Source organism: Thermobia domestica, chromosome 6, assembly GCF_964235325.1.
Source record: "Thermobia domestica chromosome 6, izTheDome1.hap1.1, whole genome shotgun sequence".
Classification (NCBI taxonomy): Eukaryota; Metazoa; Arthropoda; class Insecta; order Zygentoma; family Lepismatidae; genus Thermobia; species Thermobia domestica.
The window spans coordinates 29,301,825-29,319,221 of NC_137459.1; the positions used below are offsets into that span (position 1 = coordinate 29,301,825).

General features: G+C 37.5%; 1 protein-coding gene across 1 annotated transcript in view; it reads left to right on the plus strand.

Annotated features, from left to right (window-relative positions):
- LOC145687913 (GTP:AMP phosphotransferase AK3, mitochondrial-like) overlaps window positions 1-17,397 on the plus strand; it is a 42,545-nt gene that overhangs the window by 13,817 nt on the left and 11,331 nt on the right. Inside the window, exon 3 of the mRNA XM_081761469.1 lies at window positions 1,070-1,242. Within this exon, the coding sequence (XP_081617595.1) occupies window positions 1,070-1,242 (173 nt within the window). The remainder of the gene's footprint in view (window positions 1-1,069; window positions 1,243-17,397) is intronic.

A 17,397-nucleotide genomic window follows, 5' to 3' on the forward strand; every position in this document is an offset into this window, starting at 1 on the left:
TGTTCGGAATTTCTTCGTTACTGGCGAGCCGGGATGTTTCCACACCATACTCTGCTGTTTTGACTCGGGAGTGTAATTCAGTATTTACGCTTTGTCGCTAGTGACTATGAAGTCCAGAAAAGCGTCAGCCACCGACATGACACCTAGTGGTATCTTAACGAATTGTGGAGAGTGTCATAAACACTCCCATAAGAAATGTCAAGATCATTGGCGATGTCTTTCAGAAAACCATGTCGATCCGCTTTCACCATTTCGTGAAGAAGCGTAATGTTTAATGTCAACGAGGAATGAGGTCGGCCAGATCGCTCATTGTCCTGGATGTTTTCTCATTCATTTTCAAGCTCCTTGCACCCCCACTGCATACTTCGCACTACTAAACACTTGTCCTCCTACACCAAATCCATTTCCCTATGTACATCTGTGGCATCCCTTGCACAATAGAAAATGAATAGCACTTCGCTGCTCAGATGACGTGGACGTCCTGAGCTCTTTTGGCCATCTTTGGCAACTGATAACAGCGCCATGCGATGGAAAAGATCGGAAGTTCCGGGTCGATCCAAGAAAAACTATCGTATCGTTCGTATATCTTGATTTGTATGAAAATGTACTACACGCTTAAATATATATAGACGCAAAAAGAGTTTTCAATTTGCTTTCGTATATAGCGAAAACTCTGACAACAAAAATTGTTTTAAAATATAGACTTATCGTGCTGACTTCCCAAGATAAAAAGTAAACATATTTCAGGCAATATGTATGCTCATCTTTGAAATGGAAAAGAGTAAACAATACAGGCAAAATTACATTTACGCTGTATATGTATGAAGTTATTGGAAATTTGTATAAATTCTTGCACTATGAATGACGAACTGATATTAATGTTTTTATGGTATAGGACTTGTCGTTCTATAGATCCCTATGTTTATATTACGATTATAAGCATAGATATTAGCCAAATCATATTATAGTATATTCCATTTAATTTGTAAAGTTTTAAGTACTGTTGTCTTGATTGCAGGCTTAAAGTAGCTTTGGCTTAGTATAAATGTAGAATATTGCTTGTTTTTAGGTTATCCGAGGACGAGAGGTCAGGCAGAAGCCCTTTACAAAGTGCATCCGGTTAACATCGCTATTAACCTGCAAGTGCCTTTCGATATTATAGTTGAACGAGTAAAAGGACGTTGGACCCACATTCCAAGTGGCAGAATTTACCACACCGAATTTAACCCTCCAAAAGTGCCAGTAAGTTTTAGTATTCTCATTTATAAGCCACAAACATGTCAGTGTGTGACGGTAAATGTTAATAGTAAGTAGTAACGCTAATTATTGTCGATAGCTGCACCGCCTGCGTAGGGCTAATAGATATCGATACTGTGCAGGGAATTTGAAGATTTAAAACTATTGTGACAATTTAATTGCAATTATAAACTCAATTCTTACAATTTAGTTATTTAAAAATACGACAACGGTCGTAACCCCATATTTAGATTTGAGCATTAATGAAATGAAATGAAATAAAATCTTTGAGTTTTACGTCCCAGAGTTATGGTAGTGAAGCTAAAGGAGGCGGTGAAGGTGAGAAATGAATGAAATGGCGGAATGAAGAAAGTGGGAGGAAACGGGAGAACGGCGAGAAAACGCACAAGCACGTTGTTTGCTCACCACAAAGTTCACATGGCGCGAGCTGCGATCGAACCAGGGACCCCGAGCACCGGAGGTAAACGCTCTACCACTGAGCCACCGCACCATCTTGAGCATTAATAGCTGTATGTTTCTATGTAATTTATTGTGACGGTTTAAGTTTGAAACTTAAACTGTACTGTTTCGATTTCCGAGGGAGAATCTGAAACTAAGGTTACAAGGCCGATATTTCTGGAGTTTTCCTCTGTTATGGGGGAATGTGTTGTGTGCGGATATTTTAATACGTGGAGTTGGCAACTGTGCAGAGTTTCAGTCACCCGTCACGTACGGCGCTAGTTGTAGGTAAAGAAAAATGGCGACTCGTTTCGAAAACTGGTCTCGCAAAGAATTCCGCTCAGTTATTCGATTTCGTTGTACGAAACAAGCAACCGCAGCTAAAATTCACCAGCAGCTGGTAAAGGTTTACGGAGAGACTGTAATGTATCATCAGCATGTCGCAAAATGGTGTCGAAAGTTTGCGGCTGGTAGAAAAAACGTCACCGACGAGGACTGCAGTGTCTGACCCAGCATGGCATCAACATATTTGAACACAGCTGGCGTGGAGGAGCTGATTCAGAACAACAGAAGGATCACGTTACGGCATCTGATGGTAGAATAGGGAATGTTGTTCGGAAGCGATCTTCACACTGCGCACGATATTCTGCAGTACCGAAAAGTGACAACGTAACTGAACACGCAAGGACAAGATTTTTACCAGAACGAAACTCATCCCACGATGCGACAAGTGCCTCAACCGATATGTAAGCTACTCTATGTCGAAAAATATCCTAATGTATGTAGTATCTGCTGGCTGTATTTTTTGTATGAATAATATATACACGTTTCACTGAAGGCTTTGTAACCTTACTTTGTGATCACCCCTCGTATTTATTTAAATTGAATAATGATGGCACTGAACATAAATGTGCTTCGCTGTTTCTTATTAAGAGGTGGATTAAATTTGACCATAAATATTTGTCTAATTACAGGTTAGTTGTAAAGTTTTTTTTTAAAAAAAAAGTTAATTTAAACAATTAGAGCTTTTAAATTAAGCACAATTTTAACTTGTAATGTACACTGGGACGAAGCTGGCCTGCGTGTAACGATTAGTTTATATTAAGTAGAAACTTAAATTTGGGTGTTTTTAGATGTATAGATAGTTATGTGCGAGTTGTGTACAAACTAAAACGCTAAGTTTAAGTCATTTATTAATTATTCTTTAATTAAATCTCATCATTAAAACTGCCATTCATTTAATAGCAACTAAAGTGGGTAGATGCAGATCTCAGTATATTTGATTGTTTTCAATTTCTGCGTGTCTATATATTCCTCATAGAGCAGCGATGGTATAATGGGTAACGCATCTACCTACCAGCCGGCGGTCGAGATTCGATCTCTGATGGAAATGGTATTTGTTGCTAAGTCTAGTCATCCTCTGTGAAAAAAGTAGCTGGGTGCAAAGACGGTCAAAGCATCGCGCTGATAATATCACTTGTGAAGGAAAGGAAATGTGATGCCGTACTTCGGCCACCTCTGTCTGTCTACAATGGGAGTACTCGTCACCTTACATGTTTCTCAAATACTAATCTTCTCTCAAATTCTCGCCACAAAACAAATTTTATTTTCAATTCTTTTACAATCTCATTTGCTCGAAAATGGAATAGTCTTCAAGAAATTCGAGAATTGATCCCAGCATTTAAGACGCTGCTGAAACAACAAAATGAAATTAAATCCCTAAGTTTGACGTCCCATGGTTGTGCCTGCTAGGCTAAAGAAAACGGTGATGAAGAGAAACGAAGGAAATGGTGGAATGAAGAAAGTGGGAGGAAACGGGATAACCCCGACAAAACCCACGCACACAGTGTTTGTATCACAAAGCTCACGTGGCACGAGCTGCTGAAACAGTATATGCCTCATAATTATAATGCAACTTATGATTAGCTAGTACGACTAGGTACTGTAAATGTTAGTTTCATCTTGTGTTCTCTCTCTCTCTCTTTCCTTAAATCGCTATGTTGTTTTTGTTTTAATAGAATTTGCTTTTTCTCTGCTTGCTTTTCTTTTTCACTTTTAAGGTATGAGTATTTTAATTCCTATTCTGAATATTTAATTTATAAATTATATCACAATTGAGTGTTAGAAAATATAGAAGTCTTAATTGTATGAATTTAAATAAGTAAATATTTTTTTTTGTTAATATACAAGGAGCTTTCAGAAAGTGTTTCGTAGAGCAGTAAACACAAAGAAGACATAGTCATCTATAAACATTTATATTGTCTCATACAAGACAGGTGACACTACTTTTGAACACATTTACTTCCGGAGTTCAAACACTATTCATACAGTGGGATCAAGTTTTGTATTGATCAATGTAGTAAGTCAGCCACTTGTGAGTGGAGCCAGTGTATAACAGCCATCTGCAGTTGTTTGTAGCTATCGAAATGCTTATCGGACATTAATGCCTTGAGATATAAGAAATGAAAATTTCTTGGAGAAAAATCCGAGCCATACGGCGGGTGACAACCGATCTTCAGCAGTCGTTTTAGTGGGACATGTTTCACCACCCACCGTGTAAACCAGATCCTGCTTGAAGTGACTGTCGTGTCTTTTTACATTTGAAGAAATCCCTATTTGGTAAGCAGTTTGATAGTGCTGAACAATTGCCAACGGCTGTCATACAAGGGGGGACCCAAAAGAAACCGGATTGAAAGAGCGCTGCCGTTCCTAGGCGTAGTAGAGAGTTCTCCTGCTAGGTGGGTCTAGTAGAGACCTTCCTAGATCAGTTGGCCAAGCGGCCTCTGCGTAGGAAGTTAACGTTTAATCGTATTATTGTTTTTCTCAACTGTTCTCGTTTGCTGCCTCTGAAATCGTTATGGCAGATTCCATGGAAGGAGGAGTGTGTTTGCTTCCTACTTGAAAAATCGGAAACGAAAACTTACCAAATGCTTCAGCAGGCTTTCAAGAAGGATATTATGAACCGCACACAATTTTTTGAGTGGTTTGGGCGCTTTAAGTGTGGTGAGATGAGTGTTGAAGATCATGCTCGTTCTGGGTGCTCTTCATCATTTCAAAACGACGAAAACATCGAACAAATTTGCCCCAAAATCAGCGAGGATCGTCGTTTCATGATCGATGATATTTCAAAACAGGCAGGAGTGAGTTGAAGCTCGTGCCAGCGTGAGGTTTTGCAAATGAGACATGTTGCCGCTAAGTTTGTTTCTCACCTGCTCACACAGGATCAAATCATTCATCTGAATTTGAGCCAGGACTTGAAAAATCAGATTGAAAGTGATCCAAACTTTTTGACCAACATGATGACATTTTCCGAGAATTAAACAAAATCTAAAAGAAAAAAAAATGTTTTAATGATGTAGAGGCTGTAAAAAGAACTTCGCAGAGCGCATTGGACGATATAAAAATTTCAGAGTTCCAGAGGTGCTTCAAACAGTGGGAAAAAAGATGGGAGAAATGAATTGCATTTAATGGAGAGTACTTTGAAGGAGACTGAAAGAATTTTGTAAAAGGTGTAATAAATTATTTTTTTTTTTTAGAACGAAAGTCCGGCTTCTTTTGGCTCCTCCGTCGTACACTGGTTCCACTGTTACAACATCCAAATACAAAAGTTGATCCCACGTTATGACAAGTCTCTAAATTCTGGTGGTAAATATGTTGACAAGTAATATCGCCTGCGCTTTATTTGTAGTAATAAATGTTTTAAGATCAGTGTCTCTTTGTGTTCACCGCCCTAGAGAAACTTATTTTCTGCACTCGCTTCGTAAATGAGGTCAACATTTTGAAGGGAGAAGTGTACGTGACTTTCGTTCCAGTGTATCTTTGTTGTAGAAGTTGGTAGAAAATAGTTTACCTTAGTTACACAGGATCCCAATCATTGTACGTAAAAGGAAACAGAGAATAAATTGGTAGCCTGAACATACTGTGACGTTCCGTGCTCACGACCTATTTCTCTGCTTTAAGTAACATCACAAAAAAAAAAAACTCATTACAGTGTTCTTTAGTGCGTTTTAAGTTCTAGGACATCTTGTTCTTTAAGTTGTAATTTTCTATTTTTTTTGTGTGTGTATGTTTTTTTTTCTGTTATTATGAAGGAAAGGAGACAATAGAAATGCGCTAATTTTACCTCAATTTATTGTCGATTCTAATTTTAGTCTTCCAATGAAGGTAATGCGCGCGAAAAAAACATCGAGCTTGAGCTTGAGAATCGAATAATCAAATCACTATCATTGTCCCTGAAGAATGATTAGTTACCAATAGGCGTGACAAGTCACTTACTGTTAAATTCCTGTATTCCAAAGGAATGAGATCACCATCCTGAAATTATACATTACATTTCTAAAATCTTATCTCTATTCCTAAATTAAACTTTCTCACGTGTGGAAAGTACATGGACCGATAGTGACAGAAGAATCATCCAAGTAACTCAAATCATATACAAAGAGTGAGAATATGCACGACTGGATCTGGGTTCAAACCCAGGTCTTCAACGTACTGTGCCGATGCGTTGACCACTACGCTACCCAATTCGCTTCCTGATCAGCTACCTTCCTCCACTCTTGTTGGTGCTGAGCCGATTCCCGATCCAATTGTATATTTTTTCACGCTTTGTATACCATTGGATTCTCACGTAATAGAGGAGAGATCAGCTGCCATATAAAATCGGTTATTTCCTTAATTTACCAAATATAACTCAAGTTAGTTGTATATTTAAAAAATCTCTTGAGACAAAAGTGTTGCGGATTTGACTGGTTAACCTTTTCAGCACCAATAGGGATTCCAAAAACATCGTAGAACTTTACGTTTGCGGCCCTAGTATCCCTTCTAGTTGTCACAGAGACATGAACCATACCTCGTTGTAAAGCTTATGGAACTTAGATTCCAACGACCTATCTTTTTTGCCCTCCGTCCCAAACCCGTAGAGGAAGATGATTTTTTTTAATTAGATTTTTTTTGTTTTTGTTTTTGGAAATTTGTAAGAGGCTGACAACACTGTTCTTGTTGTACGGAGGAAAAAAATATTTTCACATGTACGCCAGACATTGGATACAATCTCATAAAAACAATGAAGAGCGAAAGTTCAATACCAAGTGAGAAAAAATTCCGAACGTGTTTCCTACGAGAATCACCCTGTACATATTTTTCGAAATATATTGGGTCTACCCTGACGTTGGCAGCCCTAGCGACGCCCCTAATTGTCACAGAGATATAAGCTATACCTCGTTGGAAAGCTTATGGAACACAGATTCCAACGAGGCAACTTTTGTGCTCCCCGTGCGTAAGACAAACAATAGTGTTCCCAGAGCACCACTAACTTCAGAGAAGTGTATTTTTCCAGACTTTTTTTATTTTCTTCTTCTTTTTCTTGTTTTACAAGTTGGACACGAGAGGCACAAAAGTTACCTTGTTAGAATCAGTGTCCATAAGCTTTTCTTAACGGGATATAGTTCATGTCTCTGTGACAGTTAGAGGCGTCGCTAGGGCTACCAACTGTAACGGATGAACGATACACATATAATCTTTAAATAGCCCTCACTACCCACAGTCCTGCGAGAACGGACGTCACCCCACTTCCCCCTTTAGAATATAAGAATTTTAAAAGGAGAGAGAAAGGAGAATTCCACTCCTCCCACGGCTGAGAATAATGACGACGTGAAGAGTGAGGTTCAATACTGGAAAAGGCTTATACTGAATGCAAAATATCACTATTAAGATAATCAGGAAAAACTTCTAGAACTACTTGTAAATGTAAAAAGTTTTCTAACAAAATGGAAAATTTTATTATAACAAATCCGAAACGTGTTATATAAATAGTAATATAGAAAACATTCAACAATTTTAACAAGCAATAATATCATTAATCGAAATCGCCGTTAACAAGTAACATTTTTCCCAAAAAGGATTTTTTTTTCCAAGTGACAAAATTTTCTGAAGTATTATTATAACCAATCGTAAATCCAAATATAGAATTTAGAAACCTATACAACAATATCATCAAAATGTATGGAACTCGAAGTTACTGCAAAGTGGCTTTCTTTGGAATGAAAATGTGGGAGGAAATGATTTCTTAAATATGGGTCAAAATGCATGAATTACGAGCAATAGCTCAACTGCAATTCTATAAAATCTTTTTGTTTTCCTTTTTCAAAGCGGACCTAAGACATAAATCATTCATTTGAAGTATCCACTAGCCTTAATATTTTCCGTAATTTCAATATATTAAACTTCCTGACTAGCGACTTTACTTTAGTTTTATCAAGGAAAACAAGAATCAACATGTTTTAACTCAAGGCATAACTCTGCCTACACAAAACCAGTAACATGAACTATTCAGTTAACTATTTTTCTTTCTTACTTTTCCTTTCGCAATATTTTTAGAAATAAGTGCTTCCAAATATATTGAGTAATAATAATGTCTTCTAAATAATAACCATAGTCAGGAACTGTTATAGTTCTTAAAAGAAGTTAACTAAACTATACGATTATACGGAAAAATATTAATTTAATGACCCATTCTCTATTTCGAAGGACCTAACACCCTTACCTCAATTTATACACTGCGAAGCGCTTCAGTCTTAAAGCCAGAACCTCGGCTGCAACGTGACGTCATCTCGATCGACGACTCGCGCAATCCAACCGAAGGTTATGCAGTGCTTCCAACTCCAAGAGAAATAACCGACTTAACAGTAAACTGGAGTTTCATCTCACAAAATTTTCCTTTTACAAAATTTCATTTTATTATGAAACTTGGGTGGGTTACATAATATCCGAGGGTCGGTCAAAAAAATTCCTAACCATAACAAATCCCAAGTTGAATAATAAAATTTTTTCAATACATTACCAAATCTTCCATAAATATTCAAATGCTAACGCCTTCTTTACAAACTTCTACAGTAAATTTTCCAATTCCTTACACAACATACACAAAGGATGATGATGAGGTATTTACAAAATGAAAAGGGTTGACCTCTCACTTTCTCGGACGAGGCATTCCTGCAGGAATAATAAAAAAATATACAAGACACAAAATTTGTTCGAACAAACATCCAAAATATATATATATAAATACAATATTAATAATTTACTTAACCTCAAATCTCATATCAAATCTTTTTTTTTTTCTGTGTTACCTTATGGGTTAGATTGATTAACTTGTCTTGGTGGAAAATATTTCTTACAAAAACGAACATGGCGTTTTATATGAACATATGGTCTTTCAATATTTTCTAGCCAAACTGTATTTGGTGTAGGTTTAGAAATAAGGCGATATGGGCCTTCCCACTGAGGGGCGATTTTTGGATTGAAATGTTTCTCTGCTGAAATTTTCATGAACCTTTTAACCAATACTAAATCATCAATATTTAAATTAACAGGACTATGTTTTTGACTATATACCTTCGCACTATGTTTCCAAGCGCGTTCAATGTTATTATTTATATTGACTAATTTTTGCTCTTTATCCTGGTCATCGTCTAAAAGATCTAAATCCATCAACCATTTAACATCTAATGGATGGTAAAATTTCCGTCCCATATAAAGTTCACATGGACTAGTCCCAGTAGTTTCATTCATACTTATGTTAATAGTAAAAGCAATTTTAGATAGTAATTGGGCCCAATTCTGTTGAGACTTATCAACATAAATACGAATTAAATTTTTAACCGATCTCACCGTACGTTCGGCTCTGTTCGATTGTGGGTTATATGGGGAGAATTTTACACTCTGTATGCCATAGCTATACAAGAATTTCAAGAAGTAATTACTCACGAAATAAGAAGCGCCATCACTTAGGACTTTACCAGGAAAGCCGTATCGAAGAAATAATTCCTGTAACTTATTACAGATGATTTTTGAAGTTAGTCGTCTTAAAGGTTCTAAAAAGACAAAACGACTATAGGCGTCAGTTACAATTAAAATATATTCAAATCCAGAACTACTAGGCAATTTCCCCGCAATATCAATAAACCAGGTATAATTTGGGTGCATTACCTTTTTTGTAAAATATTTACCCATAGGTTTTCGATTGGAATCTTTACAGGTTTGGCACAAATGACAAGATTGTATAAAATTCTTAATGTCAGAATATAAAGTAGGCCAGGTATACTTTTCAGCGACCTTAGCAATGGTTTTTCGATATCCCATATGCCCACCATGAATTATTGGACAATGAGAATACTCAATAATCGACTGAATTAAAGAATTAGGTATTACAATTCTAAATCCATTATTCCCTTTACCTTTGGTTTTTTTAAACAAGATCTTATTTCTTAATACATACGGAGGAACTTCTTCCTTATGCTCTAACCTATTCATAATCTCTCTTAATTCAGGATCCTTCCTCTGGTGATCTGTAAGAGGTACATTAAACACAGGATTTTGCCAAAAATTAATGAAAGACAAATTTACTGTTTTATTATGATCTTTTACGACTTCCATTGTATTATCGTCTTTTGTATAGAATTCTAGATGGTTTCCAACCCTTGAAAGGAAATCGGCTATACTATTTATTTTTGATCTTACATGGACTATACGAAATTTAAACCTCGAGATTTTCTCTAACATAGTTCCATATCTCCTTTGTCTTTTATGGTTATTAAGTAACCAAGTTAAACTCTTACTATCAGTATATACTACAAAGGGATTTGCCAAGTAATACTCAAATTTTTCCAAAGATAAAGAAAGAGCCTTAAGTTCTAATTCGTATATATTTTTACTACAATCAGATTGTGGAATTGCCCGACTAAACATAGATACAGGTCTAAGATTCCCTTCCGAATCATATTGGCTGAGAACCCCAGAAAAATGACGCAAAGAGCTATCACAATGTATTACGAAGTTGGAATTCATATCTGGGACTTTCAAAATGACCTGACTACAAAAGGCATCCTTTAATTTTTGTAGGGCTTCATCATGAACTTTAGTCCATTTAAAAGGCTTTTTTACAGATCTTAATTCTTGAAGGGGAGCAATTAACTCTGAATACCCATAAATAAATTTTGAATAGAATGAGAAAAATGAACATATTCTGTTCACTCCTTTTCTATTCTTTGGTTTTGGTATCTCCTGGATAGCTTTAATTCTCTCAGGGTCTATTGACATGTTGCCATTTTCAAAACGAAACCCTAAATATTTAATACTAGTTTGAAATAGACAGGACTTCTTTTCTGAAATAGTAATTCCCCAATTTCTTAGTCGAGATAATACCTCCTCTAATAGAGCTTTATGACTCTCAATATCTTTGCTAAATAAAATTATGTCATCAAAATATATCTCTAAATTCTTACCAATTAACCCTTCAAAGACTTTTGACATCAAATTACTTAAAACAAAAGGTGATAACACTAATCCCATTGGTACCGATTTATATAGATAGATTTTATTTTTTGTCACAAAAGCAGTAATATTTCTACTCTCTTCAGACAGAGGAATTTGATGAAAACAGGATTTACAATCAAGTTTTGAAAAGATATTATTGTCCGAAATACTAGATATTACATTCTCCATGTTAGGAGAAGGATAGCTGTTTACCATAACCTTTTTGTTCACTTCTCCGTATGAAATTACAAGCCGCCTGCTTCCGTCTGAATTTGTTACTAGAAAGCAGGGTGATGTGTAGGGAGAATAATCTACTTCCTCTATAATATCGTCTTTTAAAAGCTGGGCAATAAAAGAATCTAATTCCTTTTGCTTATGCGTTGGAAGTTGATAAGGTTGCAATCGAATGGGAGTTTTATCGGCAAGTTCTATTTTGTAAGTGAAATTTTTTACTCTACCAATTTTGTTTCCAATAACATCAGAATATGAAGTTAACAAGTTATTAACATATTCCTGTAAATTAGAATCACATAGTAATAATTGATCAGGAACCGTATAATTACCTTGAGATTCCTCCGGTTTAGTCTCCGGTGGATGCAATATGGACTGATCAAAAACGAATTCCACTCCTGGGTCAAACGTGGTATTAACTCCGCTGTCTCTAGTTACTGATGTCGATGGAGTCAAAATCTGATGAGAATTACCAAAAGATCTAGGTTGAGGTGTAGCTTTCGGACAACCAAGGTCGCATGGCGGCTGCTTTCCACTCACCCCATTCCTAGAAGTATATGCAGAAGCGAGAGAAGTCTGGGCACACAAAAGTTCATCAGCTCGGATCATAGGAACCACTAACTTCCGAGCTTTTATATTATATGAATTACCCGCAATGTCTATTATGGCATTGTATTTTGTATGAAAGTCATTTCCAAGCAGAAGATCAAACTCATTAGAGTCCACGATGAAGAAAATTTCACTAAATTGGTGTCTTCCAATTTTAAAATATAGTCTTACTCTCATATCCACTGTAACTTGTACATTTCCTAAGCCAATCGTCTGAACGTTCACCTTTTCTGCTCTTATTTTACACCTTTTTCTAAGTTCATCATAAAGATGTCGAGCCAAATAAGAGTTCGTACTCCCAGTATCAATTAAACACTTAAAATGCATACCCGTAATGTAAACAGGAATCGCTAACAAATTTTCCAATTTACTACTATTTTGTTTTACGTCTAGGTTATTTTGAGTTAAGTACTGAGATTCTAATTTATGGTTATGAGAAAATTCCGCCTTATCAAATTTTTTATAGTTAGATGGTAAAGAATACCTAGCTGGAGAAACTAAATTTTTATGCAAATTTATTGGTTCACGAGATTGCAACACTACTTGCTGTTTTGTATTCTTCGCTCCGATAAAGGAAGATGATTTACGGGGTGGTACCAAGTCCCGTACGTTACAACCTTGATTACGTAACCTATAATAGTCCTTCCTATACCTATGCAAAGCATCATAGTGTTCTGCAGCTAAATACAACTGATTTAAATCGATAGGCATACCTCTTTCAGCAAGAAATTGATGGGCAGAAGGCGTTACCATATTAGTGATTAAACTACAAATGGTGGCTTCATCAAAGGACATATCAAGAACGTGAATAATCGATAATTTATTATCTACGAACTCATATAATGAATGATCCTCCCGCATGGGAATGTAGAAAAATAATCGCATGAATTGTGTTCTACCAATAGTGGAAATAAATCGCACCACTAAATGTCTACAAACTGTTTGCCAAGGGGAAGCGTCCCCAATGAACGATTGTATAACTTCTTGCATTTCTCCTTTGGTACGAGAAAGACAAGCTACCAACACAAGATCTAAAGGCAAACCCTTTCCTCTGACAATACTATCAAGTTTTAATAAAAACTGAAATGTAGACTCAGTATTGGTACCATCTATTATAGGTAGACTATTAATATCATGCAACAAAGATTTATAGATTCCTTCCGAAGCAAATTTCTCAAAATTTAAATTTAATGAAGCTGCCATATTAAATGGTCGATCTCTATATTTATTTTGCAAGCTCTGACTCCCTCCTGCTCTTAAATTAAGCGAGGAATTCGCAAACCGTGAACTGTGTCCCACATTACTTTGTGGATTCACGTCATAATTTTGATCCTGAAATGGTCTACTTTGACCACTTAGCAAAGGTTCGTGAGGATTCACTTGAATATGGGCTGAAGGCCTTGAATGATCAAACATAGGATTACTAAATTCATAAGAATATCCAAGAAATTCATCCCCACTAGAACTTGAAGAATCCGAAAATCTAGACTTTACATGCGTCTCCTTTGACTGTGCCATCCTTACAAGCACACCACAAAATATTGAGCTCAGAGAAACCAAAAGAATAATTACTACTATTTTTACAACCTTATCAATAATTATTTGCTTATTACACAATGACCTACTAAACCATAAATTTTGTATCCGATCCCGGCAACACTGTATTAAGTATTTTATGTCAACATTCATATACATTTATATTACTCAACAAGAAAGGCATAGTATAATGAAAATATGTTACTTGTTTTAGAGGTTAATTTGACCAAAGAAATACACACAAATTTTAGTTTATAAAGGGAAACACTTTTGGCTGGACCTCCACGAACCGGACCTCGAAGCCAGCATAAATTTGCCTTTCCAGGGCAGTGTATAAAATTTATTTTTATTTAAAAATTATATATGTAACGGATGAACGATACACATATAATCTTTAAATAGCCCTCACTACCCACAGTCCTGCGAGAACGGACGTCACCCCACTTCCCCCTTTAGAATATAAGAATTTTAAAAGGAGAGAGAAAGGAGAATTCCACTCCCCCCACGGCTGACAAGTAACACTTCACATCGTTGCTGCCGGTCTGACGCTAAACTATACATTTTCGGAAAGCACTAGTCCTAAATAGGATAACTACACAGTGCGACGGTCAGACGTTGCTGCGTTCAGGACTTATGGAGCGTCAAACATTAACATGGGGTTTATGAGAGTTACAGGAAACGAAGAAGAACACAAGGTTTGTGACGTTTGAATCGACGTTGTCTGATTGAGCACTTGTTTGCGTAAGTTAAAGGGTACAATCAATGTGCAAATCGTCGAACAGAGCATGAGAGATGCAAAGAGTGCGCTCACAGTGTGCACACTTGACGAACGGTAGTTCGCCGCACGTGAAGCACACGTCACCTTCGTCGAGGGAGTCAAAGCAGTACTCGTGCGGAGAGATCCACATTCCCGGCTCCTCGTCCAGATAGCCAGCCTTGTGGAAAGCGTACCGGATCAGGTTCTTGAATCGGGGTGCGCTGAACTGGTAGAGTGAAAACGACTGTAGTGCCAGGAATCGATCGCGATGCCAGATATCCATGACACTGTCCATGGCCAGTGTGTCGGTCACAAAGCGTACAAAGGACTTGTACTGACGGAAGAAATGCACATCTAAAGGCTGAATCTTTCCAGTGCAACCACCAGGAATCAGTCTCTTGTGCAACGCAACGTCGGCAGGCTTCAGTGCGTTCGATAGATTGTCGTCCTTGTTCAGAGTCCACGAGTCCAATAGCAAAACGATCTTCTTCCGATCATCAGGCATGCTTGGCCAGAACACTTGCTCGTAGAAGTCCTTAAGGTCGTCCCTGTTCATGTTGGACGTTTTGCCAGCAAATGATTTGATGTTCGGTGGATCTGCAGGCTTGTTTCCCGGAAACTTTCCACTTGGTTCCGACACCAGTACATACATCGGCCGCAGAATCTCTCCGGCCATGGTGTTCACGGGCATGATCATGTAGCTGTGGGTTGTTGCGCTCATGGATCCCACAACCGCTCGCACGACTGTTGTTCCTTTGGTACGGAGAGTGCGAGTACTCTGCAACAACTTCTTGAAGCTACTCTGATCTGCATTGGCAACCTGCGTTGGTGGGATGCTTTCGCTTGCAATGAGCTCGCGAGTCGCTAATACGAAAGCATCAGCCTGCTGCTGCAAGTCCAACTCTTTCAGTTGCCAGGTCCTGCCGACCCTGTGGGTGATTGCACGGTCCACGATGTTGTTGCGCTTCTTGAATCTGTACACCCACGACGGTGATGCCTTGAACTTGAGACTCTTGTTAGGGTCCAGTTCATTAGCTGTTTGCCTAGCCCAAATTCGCAACGTTCGATCGTGAATGATAGCAGTGTGCTGTTTCTCCGCGAACATGCCCCGAACTGCCTCATTGATCTCTGCCATCAGCGTCTTCTTGTCATCTTTGCCTTGTGTTGCCCCAAAGTGACGTAGCACGCCAATGTTCCGAATATACCTGAACTGATTCTGCAGAGTCGAGTGGGTAGCACGACCGGTCTTTGTGTTCCAAGGCCTACCTGTTTTTGGATTTACCGTCCAGTAGGCATAGGCTTTTGCCTTGTACTCGCGCCACTGCTCTGGTGTCATTTTGGAGTCTTCTGGAGGCTGATCCTGGAACTTCGGCTTCTTCACAGGAGAGGGCAGGTATTCTGACGCTGATGAGCCAGATGCGGAAGACGTATGAGACTGCTGCGATGACGAAGGCATCTCTGCATCCTCCTGCTCTTGGTCTTCCTCGTCTCCAAAATCCATGTCTCCGTCCCCCTGGTCACCATCACTGTCACCGAAGCCGAGCGTACGAATCTCTTCAACGACTTCCATCCCGCTGGTCAAAAGAGACTTGATGTGTGCCACCATCCTTTGCTCTTCCAAATTTGGATTGCGCTCATTTGTCCCGATCTCGGCCACCAGAGCCCAAACGACCACTTTCGGATCCATCTTACAACGCATACCTAAAAAACACAAAAACAACACAAATGTTAGCACAGAGTACAAATGCAAGACGAATTAGCATGAAATAATACGACTGCTACAACACACATGTTAGCACAGAGTTCAAATGCAAGACGAATTAGCATGAAATAATACGACTGCTATGGTTACTCTCATAAACCCCATGTTAATGTTTGACGCTCCATAAGTCCTGAACGCGGCAACGTCTGACCGTCGCACTGTGTAGTTATCCTATTTAGGACTAGTGCTTTCCGAAAATGTATAGTTTAGCGTCAGACCGGCAGCAACGATGTGAAGTGTTACTTGTGAGAATAATGACGACGTGAAGAGTGAGGTTCAATACTGGAAAAGGCTTATACTGAATGCAAAATATCACTATTAAGATAATCAGGAAAAACTTCTAGAACTACTTGTAAATGTAAAAAGTTTTCTAACAAAATGGAAAATTTTATTATAACAAATCCGAAACGTGTTATATAAATAGTAATATAGAAAACATTCAACAATTTTAACAAGCAATAATATCATTAATCGAAATCGCCGTTAACAAGTAACATTTTTCCCAAAAAGGATTTTTTTTTCCAAGTGACAAAATTTTCTGAAGTATTATTATAACCAATCGTAAATCCAAATATAGAATTTAGAAACCTATACAACAATATCATCAAAATGTATGGAACTCGAAGTTACTGCAAAGTGGCTTTCTTTGGAATGAAAATGTGGGAGGAAATGATTTCTTAAATATGGGTCAAAATGCATGAATTACGAGCAATAGCTCAACTGCAATTCTATAAAATCTTTTTTTTTTTTTCCTTTTTCAAAGCGGACCTAAGACATAAATCATTCATTTGAAGTATCCACTAGCCTTAATATTTTCCGTAATTTCAATATATTAAACTTCCTGACTAGCGACTTTACTTTAGTTTTATCAAGGAAAACAAGAATCAACATGTTTTAACTCAAGGCATAACTCTGCCTACACAAAACCAGTAACATGAACTATTCAGTTAACTATTTTTCTTTCTTACTTTTCCTTTCGCAATATTTTTAGAAATAAGTGCTTCCAAATAAATTGAGTAATAATAATGTCTTCTAAATAATAACCATAGTCAGGAACTGTTATAGTTCTTAAAAGAAGTTAACTAAACTATACGATTATACGGAAAAATATTAATTTAATGACCCATTCTCTATTTCGAAGGACCTAACACCCTTACCTCAATTTATACACTGCGAAGCGCTTCAGTCTTAAAGCCAGAACCTCGGCTGCAACGTGACGTCATCTCGATCGACGACTCGCGCAATCCAACCGAAGGTTATGCAGTGCTTCCAACTCCAAGAGAAATAACCGACTTAACAGTAAACTGGAGTTTCATCTCACAAAATTTTCCTTTTACAAAATTTCATTTTATTATGAAACTTGGGTGGGTTACACAACGTCAGGGTCCATCGAAATATATATATATATATATATATATATATATATATATATATATATATATATATACAGGATAATTCTCGTAGGTACGATGTTCCGAATTTTTTCTCCCTTACT